Source organism: Pseudophryne corroboree, chromosome 2, assembly GCF_028390025.1.
Source record: "Pseudophryne corroboree isolate aPseCor3 chromosome 2, aPseCor3.hap2, whole genome shotgun sequence".
Classification (NCBI taxonomy): domain Eukaryota; kingdom Metazoa; phylum Chordata; class Amphibia; order Anura; family Myobatrachidae; genus Pseudophryne; species Pseudophryne corroboree.
In genome coordinates this window covers 137,403,514-137,419,700 of record NC_086445.1, presented here as the reverse complement: position 1 = coordinate 137,419,700, position 16,187 = coordinate 137,403,514, and the positions used below count along the sequence as shown (strand labels likewise).

The 16,187-nt window shown below is 47.2% G+C and overlaps 1 protein-coding gene across 1 annotated transcript in view; it reads left to right on the top strand.

Annotated features, from left to right (window-relative positions):
* Positions 1-16,187, top strand: part of KATNAL1 (katanin catalytic subunit A1 like 1) — a 241,402-nt gene that overhangs the window by 125,959 nt on the left and 99,256 nt on the right. Inside the window, exon 5 of the mRNA XM_063951747.1 lies at positions 14,832-14,959. Within this exon, the coding sequence (XP_063807817.1) occupies positions 14,832-14,959 (128 nt within the window). The remainder of the gene's footprint in view (positions 1-14,831; positions 14,960-16,187) is intronic.

Sequence of the window (16,187 nt, the reverse complement as noted above, 5' to 3'; positions counted from 1 at the left end):
TAAGATGTGTGTGTATATAAGACATGTGACATTAGAGTAGCCTGGTTTGTCTTGGCTGCCAGGGCAGACCAGGCTTCTGTCTGAAAGAGGTCGACCCGGGAATTTCTCAGGTCTCAGGTTTAGTGTGAAAGGGGGTCCCAGCAAAAACCCGGGATTTTTGAGAGGTGAAAATCCCGGGTCTGAAGCAGGGAAATTCCCGGGACCTATGTCTGAAAGGGGTATAAGATTTCAGTTTGAACACATCCCACCCAAATCTAACTCTCTCTGCACGTTACATCTGCCCCACCTGCAGTGCAAAATGGTTTTGCACCCAGATTGCTGTTTTGCTTTACGTACAAACAGTGGGGGTAATTCAGACCTGATCGCTCGGTAGCGGTTTTTGCAGTGCTGCGATCAGGTCAAAGCTGCGCATGCGTATGCACTGCAATGCGCAGGTGCGTCGCACAGTTACAAAGCGGATCGTTGCTGTGCGATGGGTTTTTACGAAGAATCCATTCGCACAGCCGATCGCAAGGAGATTGACAGGAAGAGGGCGTTTGTGGGTGGCAACTGACCGTTTTCAGTGAGTGGTTGGAAAAACGCAGGCGTTTCCTAGCGTTTGCAGGGCGGGTGTCTGACGTCAATTCCGGTCCTGGACAGGCTGAAGTGATCGCAGCAGCTGAGTCCTGGGCTACTCAGAAACTGCACAAGATCTTTTTTTTACCGCTCGGCTGCACTTGCGATCGCAGCTAAAATACACTCCCCTATGGGCGGCGACTATGGGAACGCAGGACTGCAAAAAACAGCTAGCGAGCAAACAGGTCTGAATTACCGCCTATAATCATGCCCAAAGTACCAACCAATCAGCTTTTTTCTTTTTTTTTTAATAGCTATGTTTGAAAAATGACAGGGACTGTTTGGCTGGCACTTTAGCTCTCTACACTTTATCTCGCTCCAAGATTTTCTAAATCTCCCCTTTACTCTACAATTGAAATAACGAGTAGAGTAAACTATATTTTCCTTTTGTGTTATGGTTGAATTCTTGTCGGGGGGCAGGGCTGCCATCAGAAATTGTGGGGCCCGGGACTGACAAAATAGGCAGGCCCCCCCTCTCCTTTAAAAATAAATAAATAAAAAATACATATATATATTAAACAAAAATAAATAAATATATATTTAAAAAATAAATAAATAAAGCCTGTGCACATATGGAGCAACACTATATTAATGCCCCTTGTTAACACACACACACACACACACACACACACACACATGCTGCACACAACACACACACATACACCCATGCTGCACACAACACACACACATACGCCCATGCTGCACACAACACACACATACACCCATGCTGCACACAATACACACACACATGCGCGCATGCTACCTGTCCGTGCAGCGGATGCCGGAGTCAGGGCCCCCACACCCAGGATTGTAGTAGTCTCCCCCCCTCCTCGGCGGCTCAGCTGTTCATTAACAGCGCCGCCGAGGAGGTGTTCCTTGCAGCATTTAATATTTTCGCGGGATGCTGCATTGAAATTCCGCGAGACTACGAAATACTGTGCATGGAACACCTCCTCGGCGGTGCTGTTAATGAGCAGCTGAGCTGAGCCACCGGGGGAGAGGGGGGGACTTCCACGCTCCTATGTGTGGGTGCCCCGGGATGACCGCCCCTTTCGCCCCTCCCTTAATCCGGCCCTGCACACACGCGCGCGCCCACACACACTTTCTCTCTTACTCTCCTTGTCGTGGCAGCCAACATAGTTCCGTGTAGCCCCGCCCCCTGCTTTCCAGTAGCCTCGCCCCCTTTTCATGCCCGAGTTCTAACATTGTTACAGGAGGGAAGAGAGAGCGCGGCAAGTTTCAATTGAAAACGACCTTTCCAAAATGTCGGCCGCCTCAAAGGAAACAGTTATTAAAGATACTAGAAGAGCCTCCTCTAGTATCTTTAATAACTGTCTCCCTCGAGGTGGCGGCCATTTTGGGAGGGGCGCTTACAATTGATGCTTCCAGCGTCCTCTCCCCCTCCTGTGACAGTCAGATATATGGCATGAAAAGAAAAGGGGGCGGGCGGACCGCGGGCGGCGACAAAAGTGGCCCGGGCACTCTCTTCTCTGTTAGAGAGGCCGGGCCCGGGACTATTGTGCCTGCAGCACCCCCTGATGGCGGGCCTGTCTGGGGGTTTAATGTACAGTGATTTACAACATGTTTGAAGTGTGACCATGGCTTTCCTTCCAGTCCCGTACCTTCCAGCAGTCTTGATTTTTGAACCTCAAAATGGGATGCAGTCTGTATTGAAATTTGGATAAAGCGTCAAGGGAATGTGGATCTAGTTGGGTTGTATTTACCTTCTCTTCCCTAATGTCTGGGAGACTGCTGATTTCAAGTAGTTCTCCCCTTTGCGAATAGACTTGTTTTGCAGATCCATGGTTGGCTGGGTGTCTGAGGGCTGGATGATGCACATACACATTGCACAGTGGTGGCAGGGCCACAATACACAACTTGCAGTGCCACAACCTCCACACCCCCTGCCCTGCTTCTACGTCTCTTGCAGAATGTAAAGTAGGCAAGTATGAGATGGGTGGATCACGGACGCTGCTTAGTTTTGTTTTGTTTTTGTAATAGAGGGAGGAAAGCAGTCCAGAGATGAAAGATCCTTAAACTGGGTACACGCCTTCTGATGGTGCAACCCAGCGTCGCAACCATGCTATGTAACAATACATTGCAATCACTGTATGACGTCACAATGTTGCATGTAACTACACTGCATCAGCCATGGAATCACCCCATTGGATGTACAGTACTTCCAATGGGACGATTAATTGATTGGCAGCCGGGAGCGACGGATCAGGGGTACACACTGTAATATGTATATGATATATCGTTCCAATCCACGTCGGGCTATTATATTGTACAATATATCTTATTAACGTTTGCCCGTGGACCCCATCCACTGAGGAGTTTTATCTCAGCAATGAGTTGGATCTAATTTTCCTGCAATCTGGCCGGGAGCTTCCCAGAAGCCCTGCAATTGCGATTTACTACTTGAGTTATGGTGCCCATACACTTGTGAGATAATCAGTGCTAACCTTCGATTTCGACTGGATCTGTGAGAGAAATCGAAGGATTGTATGCACATTTTAGGTACCTTGAGATGCAATGTGCGGGCACGCCGGTCAAATCTCGCGTCTCAAGATAGTATGTGCTGCACTTAATATTTATCGTTTCTCTTACGTCCTAGAGGATGCTGGGGACTCCGTAAGGACCATGGGGATAGACGGGCTCCGCAGGAGACATGGGCACTATAAGAAAGACTTTAGGATTTGGGTGTGCACTGGCTCCTCCCTCTATGCCCCTCCTCCAGACCTCAGTTGATTACTGTGCCCAGAGGAGACTGGGTGCTTTTCAGAGGCTCTCCTGAGTTTCTGACAGAAAGTATTTTGTTAGGTTTTTTATTTTCAGGGAGCCTGCTGGCAACAGACTCCCTGCATCGTGGGACTGAGGGGAGACAAGCAGACCTACTTCTGTGAGTTGAAAGGTCCTGCTTCTTAGGCTACTGGACACCATTAGCTCCAGAGGGATCGGTACGCAGGTCTCATCCTCGCCGTCCGTCCCGGAGCCGCGCCGCCGTCCTCCTCACAGAGCCTGAAGGTAGACGCCACGTGAGTATAGAAGACATCAGAGGCGGCAGAAGACTTCAATGTTGTTCTTCACTGAGGTAACGCAGAGCACTGCAGCTGTGCGCCATTGCTCCCATTCACCTCACATACTGTGTCACTGTAAGGGTGCAGGGCGCGGGGGAGGGGCGCCCTGGTCAGCAAATAAACCTCTCCTGGCAAAAGATGGGTATATACAGCTGGCCACTGTATATACCTACGAGCCCCCGCCAAAGTTTTCTCCCTCAGCACTCACCAGCGCCATTTTTTCTCCACAGCACCGCTGAGAGGAAGCTCCCCGGACTCTCCCCTGCTTAGATCACGGTGACAAGAGGGTTTTAAAATAGAGGGGGGGGCACATAATTGGCGAATTGAGTATAAAAGCGCTATCTGGGTAAACATAAATATTGTGTTTTTGTCCTGGGTTATTATAGCGCTGGGTGTGTGCTGGCATACTCTCTCTCTGTCTCTCCTAAGGGCCTTGTGGGGGAACTGTCCTCAGATAAGAGGGTTCCATGAGTGTGTGGTGTGTCGGTACGTGTGTGTCGACATGTCTGAGGTAGAAGGCTTTTCGAGGGAGGAGGAGGAGCAAATGAATGTGGTGTCGCCGTCGACGGCGCCGACACCTAACTGGATGGATATGTGGAATGTTTTAAGTGCCGATGTAAATTTATTGCACAAAAGATTGGATAAAGCTGAAGCTAGGGAACAGTCAGGGAGTCAACCCATGCCTGTACCTATGTCGCAGGGACCTTCGGGGTCCCAAAAGCGCCCACTATCCCAAATAGTTGACACGGATACCGACACGGATTCTGACTCCAGTGTCGAATATTATGATGCAAAATGACAGCCAAAGGTGGCTAAATGTATTCGATATATGATTATTGCAATCAAAGATGTTTTGCATATCACAGAGGAACCCCCTGTCCCTGACACACGGGTACACATGTATAAGGGAAAGAAAACTGAGATCAATTTCCCCCCCTCACATGAGCTGAACGAGTTATGTGAAAAAGCTTGGAAATCTCCAGACAAGAAACTGCAGATTCCCAAAAGGATTCTTATGGCGTATCCTTTCCCGCCAACGGACAGGAGACGGTGGGAATCATCCCCTAGGGTGGACAAAGCTTTGACACGCTTATCCAAAAAGGTAGCGCTGCCTTCCCAAGATACGGCTACCCTCAGGGATCCTTCTGATCGCAGCAGGAGGTTACCTTGGAGTGCATTTACACGCATTCGGGTACCTTACTCAGACCGGCTATTGCGTCGGCATGAGTGTGTAGTGCAGTAGCCGCATGGGCAGATACCTTATCAGCGGAATTTGATACCCTGGATAAGGATACCATCCTATTGACCCTAGGACATATAAAAGATGCTGTCTTATATATGAGAGATGCACAAAGAGACATTGGTCTATTGGGTTCGAGAATCAACACTATGTCGATCTCGGCTAGAAGAGTCATTTGGACCCGACAATGGACAGGTGATGCCGACTCAAAAAGGCATATGGAGGTTTTACCTTACAAGGGTGAGGAATTGTTTGGGGAAGGTCTCTCGGACCTGGTCTCCACTGCTACGGCAGGCAAATCTAATTTTTTACCTTATATTCCCTCACAACCTAAAAAAGCACCACATTATCAAATGCAGTCCTTTCGATCAAATAGAAACAAGAAAGGCCGTGGATCGTCCTTTCTTGCCAGAGGTAAGGGCAGAGGGAAAAAGCTGCACAACACAGCTAGTCCCAGGAACAGAAGTCCTCCCCGGCCTCTGCAAAATCCACCGCATGACGCTGGGGCTCCACTAAGGGAGTCCGCCCCAGTGGGGGCACGTCTTCGAATTTTCAGCCACATCTGGGCCCACTCACAGGTGGATCCCTGGGCAATAGAAATTGTTTCCCTAGGTTACAAACTGGAATTCGAAGAGGTGCCTCCTCGCCGGTTTTTCAAATCGGCTCTGCCAACATCTCCTCAAGAACGGGAGATAGTGTTAAATGCAATCGACAAATTGTATCTTCAACAGGTGGTGGTCAAGGTTCCCCCGCTTCAACAGGGCAGGGGATATTACTCAACCCTGTTTGTGGTCCCGAAACCGGACGGTTCACGCTGAATCCCATTTTAAATTTAAAATCCCTGAACCTATACTTGAAAAGGTTCAAATTCAAGATGGAATCGCTCAGGGCGGTCATCCCCAGCCTGAAAGGGGGAGATTTTATGGTATCTCTGGACATAAAGGATGCATACCTTCATGTTCCCATATATCCACCTCATCAGGCGTACCTGAGATTTGCGGTACAGGATTGTCATTACCAATTTCAGACATTGCCGTTTGGGCTTTCCACGGCCCCGAGAATTTTCACCAAGGTAATGGCGGAAATGATGGTGCTCCTACGCAAGCAAGGTGTCACAATTATCCCATACTTGGACGATCTCCTCATAAAAGCGAGATCAAGAGAACAATTACTGAACAGCGTGTCACTTTCACTGAAGGTGTTACAGCAACACGGCTGGATTCTCAATATCCCGAAGTCGCAGCTGGTTCCTACGACTCGTCTACCCTTCTTGGGCATGATTCTGGATACGGACCAGAAAAGGGTGTATCTGCCGATAGAAAAGGCTCAAGAACTTGTGACTTTGGTCAGGAACTTATTGAAACCAAAACAGGTGTCAGTGCATCACTGCACGCGAGTCCTGGGAAAGATGGTGGCATCTTACGAGGCCATTCCATTCGGCAGGTTCCATGCACGGACCTTCCAATGGGACCTACTGGACAAATGGTCCGGGTCGCATCTACAAATGCATCGGTTGATCACCCTGTCCACCAGGGCCAGGGTGTCTCTCCTGTGGTGGCTGCAGAGTGCCCACCTTCTAGAGGGCCGCAGATTCGGCATTCAGGTCTGGGTCCTGGTGACCACGGACGCGAGCCTCCGAGGTTGGGGTGCAGTCACACAAGGAAGGAACTTCCAGGGTCTTTGGTCAAGTCAGGAGACTTGTCTTCACATCAACGTCCTGGAGCTAAGGGCCATATTCAACGCCCTTCGTCAAGCGGAGACTTTGCTTCGCGACTTACCAGTTCTGATCCAGTCAGACAACATCACCGCAGTAGCTCATGTAAACCGCCATGGCGGCACAAAGAGCAGAGTGGCAATCGCGAAGCCACAAAGATTCTACGCTGGGCGGAAAACCATGTAAGCGCCCTATCAGCAGTGTTCATTCCGGGAGTGGACAACTGGGAAGCAGACTTCCTCAGCAGGCACGACCTGCATCCGTGAGAGTGGGGACTTCATCAGGAAGTCTTCACACAGATTGCAAGCCAGTGGGGCCTGCCCCAGATAGACATTATGGCGTCCCGCCTAAACAAAAAACTGCAAAGGTATTGCGCCAGGTCAAGAGACCCTCAGGCGGTAGAGGTGGACGCACTATTGACACCGTGGGTGTTCCACTCAGTATATGTTTTTCCTCCTCTTCCTCTCATCCCAAAGGTGTTGAGAATAATAAGAAAAGGAGGAGTTCGGACAATTCTCATTGTTCCAGATTGGCCACGAAGGGCCTGGTACCCGGAATTGCAGTAGATGCTCACAGAATATCCGTGGCCTCTTCCTCTAAGACAGGACCTGTTGCAACAGGGGCCCTGTCTGTTCCAAGACCGCGGCTGCGTTTGACGGCATGGCGGTTGAACGCCGGATCCTAGCGGAAAAGGGCATTCCGGATGAGGTCATTGAGGTGGACCTCCTGTTTGCTCATTCGGTGCTGCAGAGTCATCCGCACTCTCCCGCCCGTTTGGGAGCTTTGGTATAATCCCCATGGTCCTTACGGAGTCCCCAGCATCCTCTAGGACGTAAGAGAAAATAAGATTTTAAACCTACAGGTAAATCTTTTTCTCGTAGTCCGTAGAGGATGCTGGGCGCCCGTCCCAAGTGCGGACTACTTCTGCAAGACTTGTATATAGTTTTGCTTACATAAGGGTTATGGTTGCTTTCAGTTTCCGACTGAAGCTATGTTGAATTTCATACTGTTAACTGTTTAGTTTATCACAAGTTATACGGTGTGATTGGTGTGGGCAGGTATGAATCTTGCCCTTGGTTTAACAAAAATCCTTTCCTTGTACTGTCCGTCTCCTCTGGGCACAGTTTCTCTAACTGAGGTCTGGAGGAGGGGCATAGAGGAAGGAGCCAGTACACACCCAAATCCTAAAGTCTTTCTTAAAGTGCCCATGTCTCCTGCGGAGCCCGTCTATCCCCATGGTCCTTACGGAGTCCCCAGCATCCTCTACGGACTACGATAAAAAGATTTACCGGTAGGTTTAAAATCTTATTATCTCAGTGTGATCGCATGGTTTTAAAAACACATGCGATATATCGCACTGCGATGCGCGATGTGCACCCACCGGGAGCGGACGGAGGCCGCTCCCACTCGGCGGTGACGTGCCCTTCACGCGATTATCGCAATCACTTTGGCAGTTAAGGTGCGATTTCATCACACCTGAACTGCCGGTGCGATGCGCCGCGCGGCATCGCACAAGTGTATGGGCACCATTTTTTACATGTGATTTATCTCATGCGATCTAACGCACTGCTATCCATCTCATGCGATATATCTCAAAGGCCTTTTTTAACCTGCAATTTCACATATGATTGATCAGCTGGGCTGGGCTAAAGTTAACATATGTAAACAGAGGCCATTTTTAACTCTGGGCACACTCTGCTCTGTGACGAGACTGGTTTATACCTTCTGAGCGTTCCACATTGCTACCGTGCACTGCTTTGTTTTGCTTTTCTTTATCCTATTTTATTCTGATATGGATCCCTATCACTATAACCTCTTGTTAGCCTATGGCTTTCTTAAGATGAGACGGTGATGTCCTGCTGGACAAAGGAGTGGCTGAAGAAGAGGGGGACTCTCTCACATGTCTCTGCTGACTGAAATTAAGGAGAACAACCCAGAGGACTATCACAACTACGTGCGGATGGATGATGATACATTCCAGGAGTTACTGGCCCTGGTGACTCCCTATATCCAGAGGCTGGATACCAAGATGCGGAGGGCCATACCGCCTGAGGAGAGAGTGACGGCTACCTTGAGGTATCTTGCTACCGGTCCGTTCACTGGAAGATCTAAAGTTTGGGACCCTCATCTCTGCTCAAACTTTGGGGCGGATCATACCTGACACCTGCAAGGCCATCGTGAAGGTGCTGCAGAACCAGTATTTAAAGGTAAAAGAACAACACGACACACTTGTTTACTTGAGTAGTAGTAATTTTTATAGTAGGATAAAATTTCCGAAAAAGTGCACTACAAATCCCAATATGGCATATATTTTCACTGTAGCCAACATGGCTCAAGTGGTAACATATTTTGCTAAAGTAGCATACAACAAGTCAAAAAGTGCTTTTTTTGCCAACATGACCTATATTTGTACTGTAGCCGACATTGCTTTCAACAACCATAAATACTCCCTTATTATAAACAGTATAAAATACAAAAACTTTAAGGGATTGGTTAAGAGCCAGAAACGTCCGGAGCCTCCTACGCCGCACCGTACCGGATCCCTGCACCAATCCCAGCAATTTTGGAGAAAGTACTGCACATCCCCATACGTCCCGATCTGTGGGATCTCCAGCCCAATGGGGTGTATATGTCAGTGGTCATTGAGGAACACCGGGAGAGAGAGATTACAGCATCTCTGTATGGTCTAGATTGTTCTGGTTTTTAAAAACATCCCTGGATCATGCAGAACAGCTGTAATCTCTCCCTCCCTTTCTCCACAATGACTACTGTCACATAACAGCAGTACTTTTTCCAAAAAGTGGCCAAGATTAGTGTGGGGATTCAGAGTACGGTGTGGCGTTTGAGGATTTGGGTCTGTCTGGTTTTTAGCCAATCCCTGTAATTCCCAATAAATATGGTGCGGTATATATAATCCTAACATGGGAGGAATATATAGTGTTTTGGTTGCAGATTGGACCCAGAGAATATACACATGATGTAAAGTACAGAGTCAGTGGTCCCGGTCCCACGACTATGCACTTGCAGCATGTGTGTATCCTCCCCGCAAACTTTACAACCAAAGCACCATATATCACCATACTGCACCATATTTATTGGGAATATAAATATTACATTTAAAAAAAAAAAAAAAAAATTCATCCTCACCCTCCAGCATAGCAGAAATAAAAGATCTAGGGAAGATAGGTGGGGGATTAGGCTCAGCTTGGGCGGAAGGAATAGGCAGTGAATCAGTGGGAGAAATATGCTGGAGTTGGGTGGGAGGAACAGGTTGGGGTTGGGTGGGAGGAATAGGATGGGGTGGGTGGGAGGAACAGGCTGGGGTTGGGTGGGAGGAATAGGCTGGGGTTGGGTGGGAGGAATAGGATGGGGTGGGTGGGTGGGAGGAACAGGCTGGGGTTGGGTGGGAGGAATAGGCTGGGGTTGGGTGGGAGGGGTAGGCTGGGGCCATATAATCTGAGATGACTGGGTGTTCTTGTGCTTCTGTCTTCTTTTGCGAGAAGCTTGTGGACGGGTGGTAGGAGGCACAGGTGTACTTGTTTGTTGTGCTGGCGGGGTTTGTGTGGTGTCCCCTGGTTCCACCAAAACAGAGAGGTCTGGGGTGCTGGACATTTCTGTCTCCAAAGTTGTAAAGTGTGGGGTAAAAAGACAAACCGTTAACATGTGGTAATTTTTTTATATATTTTTTTCCCTAGTACCCTGCAAGTGTTGAAGAGTGGCAAGCCATCCGCCCGGAGTTTGAAACCAGGTGGAATTTCCCTAATTGTGGTGGAGCCATCGATGGGAAACACATCTGCATTAACCCACCTGTCGACAGCGGATCGATGTACTACAATTACAAGGGGTACTTTAGCATTGTTCTGATGGCAGTGGTAAATGCAAACTACGAGTTTATCTTCATTGATGTTGGTAAGAATTGCCGGGTCTCAGATTGTGGCTCCCTGATGAACACTACCTTTTATGAGAGACTTATCTTAAACAAAATGAACTTGCCTTCTAGAGGAGAAACAACACACGGCCTCAATTTTGTTTTTGTGGTGGATGAGGCATTTGCACTCCACAAACACATCATTAAGCCCTATTCCTAAAGAAAGCTATGTAAGGAGAAGATATTTAACTATAGACTATCAAGGGCACGGCGTATTGTGGAGAACGCTTTTGAAATACTGTCTAACCGCTTTCGGATCTTCCTGACCACAATCAACCTCAGTGTGGACAAAATAGACTGGGTGGTGACTGCATGCTGTGTCCTCCATAATTTTCTGCACAGCAAAACAAGCCAGCATAGGCCAATGGTAACAGCATCAGCACTGGATGAGGAACAGGAGGATTCACCTATGCCTTCCCTGCAAGCACCTCCTTTCCTCTCCAAGGGGACTGCTCGTGCAAACCAGATGAGGGAGGAGTACCTGACCTATTTTAATGGCATAGGCGCAGTCCACTGACAGGAGAATGCAATAACGTAACGTGTGTGGTGGATTGGGGGCCAAGGTTAACAATTAAAGTGACAATGACTAAATACTTACAGATACGGCCTGCGAAGCTTCACCCGTTTCACTCTCCGCTGCGTCTGCCAATGGAATGGAGGAGAATCCAGTTGTTGGTTCTGGCTCATTGAGGAAGGACATCAGACTGTAATACCATAACATAGGCGTATAGATTTCGTCTGTGCCATGCCCCAGACCGATTCGAATCCTCCATCTTTTTCTGTTCTTTTCTGTAGACTGTGCGGAGGTTATGCCATTTTTTTTTTTTACCCACTCCACATCAGCTGCCGCAAAGAATGGCTTGCTAAATTCCACCATCTCCTCATTGGCGGAAAGGCGTTTGGCCTTATTGGCGTACTCCTTGGACTTGACTTTCCACAAGCATTCCTTGGACTGTACCAGCTCAATGAAGCCAGAGATGAAATCCAAATTTTTGTCAAGTGACATATCTGAAAAAAAGGATCCAGGCAAGATTTAGTTTTTGTTTTATTACTTGGTTATGTAGAAATGTTGTTCTTAATGGTTAATGTTGTAAAAATTATTAAAAAGAAAGTTTGTATGGAAATAAATGTCATTAATTAGCACCAACAGGTTCATTGAACACTTTGGCACAGCAGTAGCAATGTGAGTCACAATAGGGTTACAGTGTAGGTAATGAGGATGGGCACCAACAGGTTCTATAAACGCTTTGTCACAACAGTATCCATGTGGGTCACGAAAGGCGTACAGTGAAGGTAATGATGATGGGCACCAACAGGTTCTATAAACACTTTGGCACAACAGTAGCCATGTGGGCCACAATAGGGGTACAGTGTAGGTAATGAGGATGGTCACCAACAGGTTCTATAAACACTTTGGCACAACAGTAGCCATGTGGGCCAAAATAGGGGTACAGTGTAGACCAGAGGTTCTCAAACTCGGTCCTCGGGAGCCCACACAGTGCATGTTTTGCAGGTAACCCAGCAGGTGCACAGGTGTATTAATTACTCACTGACACATTTTAAAAGGTCCACAGGTGGAGCTAATTATTTCACTTGCGATTCTGTGAGGAGACCTGCAAAACATGCACTGTGTGGGCTCACGAGGACCGAGTTTGAGAACCTCTGGTGTAGACAATGAGGATGGGCACCAACAGGTTCTATAAACACTTTGGCACAAAAGTAGCCATGTGGGCCACAATAGGGGTACAGTGTAGGTAATGAGGATGGGCACCAACAGGTTCTATAAACACTTTAGGAGAAGCTGGGAAACATAAACAGGATTGACATGTTATGGGGTTTGGGGGGAGGTGGTCAGTGTACAGTGATTTAAACAGTGGTGGACATGGTTTACAAGCAATACTTTGGAGCTAGTGTGATTGGTGCAGATGCTGGGTGCTGGTACTCACTTGCAATCTGATTGAAGTACGTTTGGAAGAAGGAATCCGGAATCACAAGTAGTAGCAGTGTGCTGTCCCGATCCGCTGCTGCTGGCACTGCTGCTGCTGGGCGTGTGTATGGGAGTGTCCAAGCTGCTAGTCTAGAGACTTCTGAGATCAATCGCATGTGACCGGATCGCAAGTGTTCAAAAGCACTGCGATGTGCTCCTATTTCCATGTGATTGAGAGAAATATAACGTGCAGCCCGTGTGCTCTGCGATCGCGATGCGATGCACACGGGAGCGCGCCTTGCATCGCAACCGCAGAAAAAGGACATGCAATGTGACACTTTTCATGCTATCCGTGTCAGGAATTCATCTCCATTGCATAAAAACAGGCAATATCGCACTAGTAGATGACAGTTGACCATTTGCTCCCAAACATTGGAAAACAGACAAAATGGTCATTCAGACAAATTGATTAAATCCATTTGATTTAACCAATATGTCTGAATGACCGTTTTTTTGTCAGGGTTACGGCATTTAAGAGCAAATGGTCAACTGTCATTTGCTCCCATATATTACCAGATTTTCGTTCCAACCAGCTAGATCTGACAATAAATCTTTAGGTGTATGGCCATCTTTAGACAGTAGTGCCATCTAATATTGTGATGTATATTTTCTATTGTACACATTGAATACAAAATGTCTTTTTACAAGATTCACAGTTTTTTCTTCCGGGATTAACGCAAAAGATGTTTGTGGCTACTAATTTATGAGCAAGCCATGTAAAGCTGCCCATGGGAGAAGCAGCTGGTCCTGAGATCTATGCCTGCAGCTTTGAGCTTTTGGCCCTGCGACTTGTTGATCATCATAATGAGGCAGATGGTTATAGGAAACTGCTGGCTCTTGAATTGAAAAGGAAAATTGTTGGGCATAAGCAGTATATGTGGTATAAACACGGTCTCCCCTTCGCCCTTTCCAGTTACACTCTCTGCCTCAATTAGGTTCCTCTGCAGAGCAGTCGCTATGATACCCCTTTTCCACTAGCTCAAAAACCACGGATAAATGCACGGGGGCGCGCATTTACCCGTGTTTTTTGCAAGTGAAAAAGGGTCCCCCCGCAATAACCCGGATCAAGTGACCCGTGAATCCTACCCGGGTAAATACCTGGGTAGGACACGGGAATGATCCGGGTAGGGTTGTTGTGTAAACGGAAGCCGTGTTGATGTGACATGGCTCCCGTTTACACTGAATAGAAGGGCGGCGCTGGGAGATCATGTGATCTCCCAGCGCCGCCCCTACCGCGTCACTAGTAGCGTCACCAACCCAGCAATATGCCAGGTTGGTGGGCGCAGTGGGAAAGGGGGCTGAGCACAGGCCGCAGCCGGGTAGCACCCGTGTCAGGCTTCCGGCTGCGACCTGTGCTCGTAGGTGGAAAAGGGGTATAAGTTGGGTTCAGTTGCATTACTTGGGCGGAGTCACGTTCCACAGAACCATGATCAGAACACCAGCTTTCAATGCACCGAGTGTCAACCATCTGGTTTTTCCTTTATTGCTCCTCTCCCTGATGACACATCAAGATCATATCTACCTCCGTTTCTTTCTAGGTCACTAAGTTATACAATCGTGAAAACGCCACCCAAATTAGTACAGTAGTTTTTGCGTGATGCTGGAACGAACAGACAAACAAATATTCTAATTTTTTTTGTTCAGTTCCATAGTTCATAAACAGTCTCTAGAAGTATATTTCTCAAACACTTGAGTATGTACAGACACAACCTTTACAGTTTAAATATATGTACAGATAGCGTGTACCCAGTTTTAGATGACTTAATAGTAAGAACATGTATTACTGTTTTACAGATTCACAGATTAGCTACTTTGTGAAATACCCTGGAAAGTCAGTAGGTGTGGCTCCTGCTGCAGGCCTGTGGCAATTGTTGGCATTTCCAATGCAATGTTGGATGCAAATGTAATATGTAAAGAGTATAGAATTTGCCCATACAGAGATTATGAGCAACCCAGCCTTTATGCCAGATGTATGCAGGTTCTAAATGTATACAATATTAACATATTCTTCTTACAGGAAGTTCAGATTTATAAGGGCAATAACATTTTGTATAAGAACATGTACCATGTACCAAGTATAATTAATTTACTTTTTATTTTTATTTTTTTAAATCTCTTTCCTCAAAGCCTGTTTGTAGGTCAGATCACATTTGTTTTAATTTTGTAGTTTTCTGAACTTTCTGGATAATGGGTTCCAGATAATTGGCCCCCATACCTGAATATGAAATATTTATTAAAGGAGTACTAAACCTTCTTATGCACTCTAGGGGCGGAAAAATCAGCAGGATGCAGGCGGAGAGGGGGAACTAAGGAAGTTTGATGGAGCCGGATATGACAAGGATCTGGTGGATGCTTTGGAGCGGGACATTATCTCCAGGAATCCCAATGTACATTGGTATGTTTATAATCTGTATTTGTAATATCGCAATCATATTTATTACACATTTTAAATACTTTTTCCATTTAGACGACTGCCAGTAGTCTGTCTGTGCCCATGATCCATTTGCAGACCTATGTCTTCTCCTCATATAAAGATTCTGATTGGTCAGTATCCCTCAGATGACCAATTACTGTGCAGTGAGCTCTAACGTGACCACCCTGGGCAAACAGAGGGGTGATGGGTACATACTACATAGTAGTGGGTACTACTAAGACACACACCAACGGTGAAGGCACAAGATGCCTGTGACACATTGAAGGCCACGCCTCCACCATGACCCACATTTCTCTTGGTAAACCTGGTCATCACCACACCATTCAAAATGATATCCTCCTGGACCATATTTCATCAGATAGAAAATTGCAAAAATGCAATGAATTCAATTTAGTTCATCTGTTATACCCCTTTTCCACTGCAACCCGGTAAATCCTGGGTCTCAGCTCTGTGACTCTGGTCAGGAGCAGGGTCGGGTTCTGGCAGTGATGCCCCCCATACACTTGTGCGAAGTCCCGCGACACGACATCATGGGGCATCACACCGGCAGTCCAGGTGCCGGTGTGATTACCTTGTGATCACGTGATAGATCGCATAGTAATCACGTGATGGGCACTTCACCGCCAAGTGGGAGCGGACTCTGGCCGCCCCCGGCGGGTGCCCATCACACATTGCAGTGCGATATATCGCATGTGTTAACAAAAACACATGCGATCGCACTGCAATGTGATAAATATTAAGTGCAGCACAATAAGACCATGCAACGCGATGTCCGACTGGCATGCCCGCGCATCGCGTCGCATGGTGCACAATATGTTCATACAGTCATGCGATTGATTGAACAGATGCAGTCGAAATCTCATGATTGTATGCCATATCATATAAGTGTATGGGCCCCATTAGTCCCGGGTAAGTTACGCTTACACTGACCAAAATCCCGGGTAAACCTGGAATTTTGAAGTCAGTGGGAAAGGGGTATTAGATGCCTGAAATAAATGATTCATGTTGACACTTTCTTGTAGTTTTGCCTGCATAGTCCCCATTTATAGTTGGGAGTAAGTCTTCTCCTAGACAAACAATGTTGAGATACGAGGGGTATAGGATCTGTCAAAAATGCTATATTGTGGTGTCCAACCCCCTTCTATGGGAAAGTTTGTCCATATTAACAAGCACAATATTGAGCAGCGTC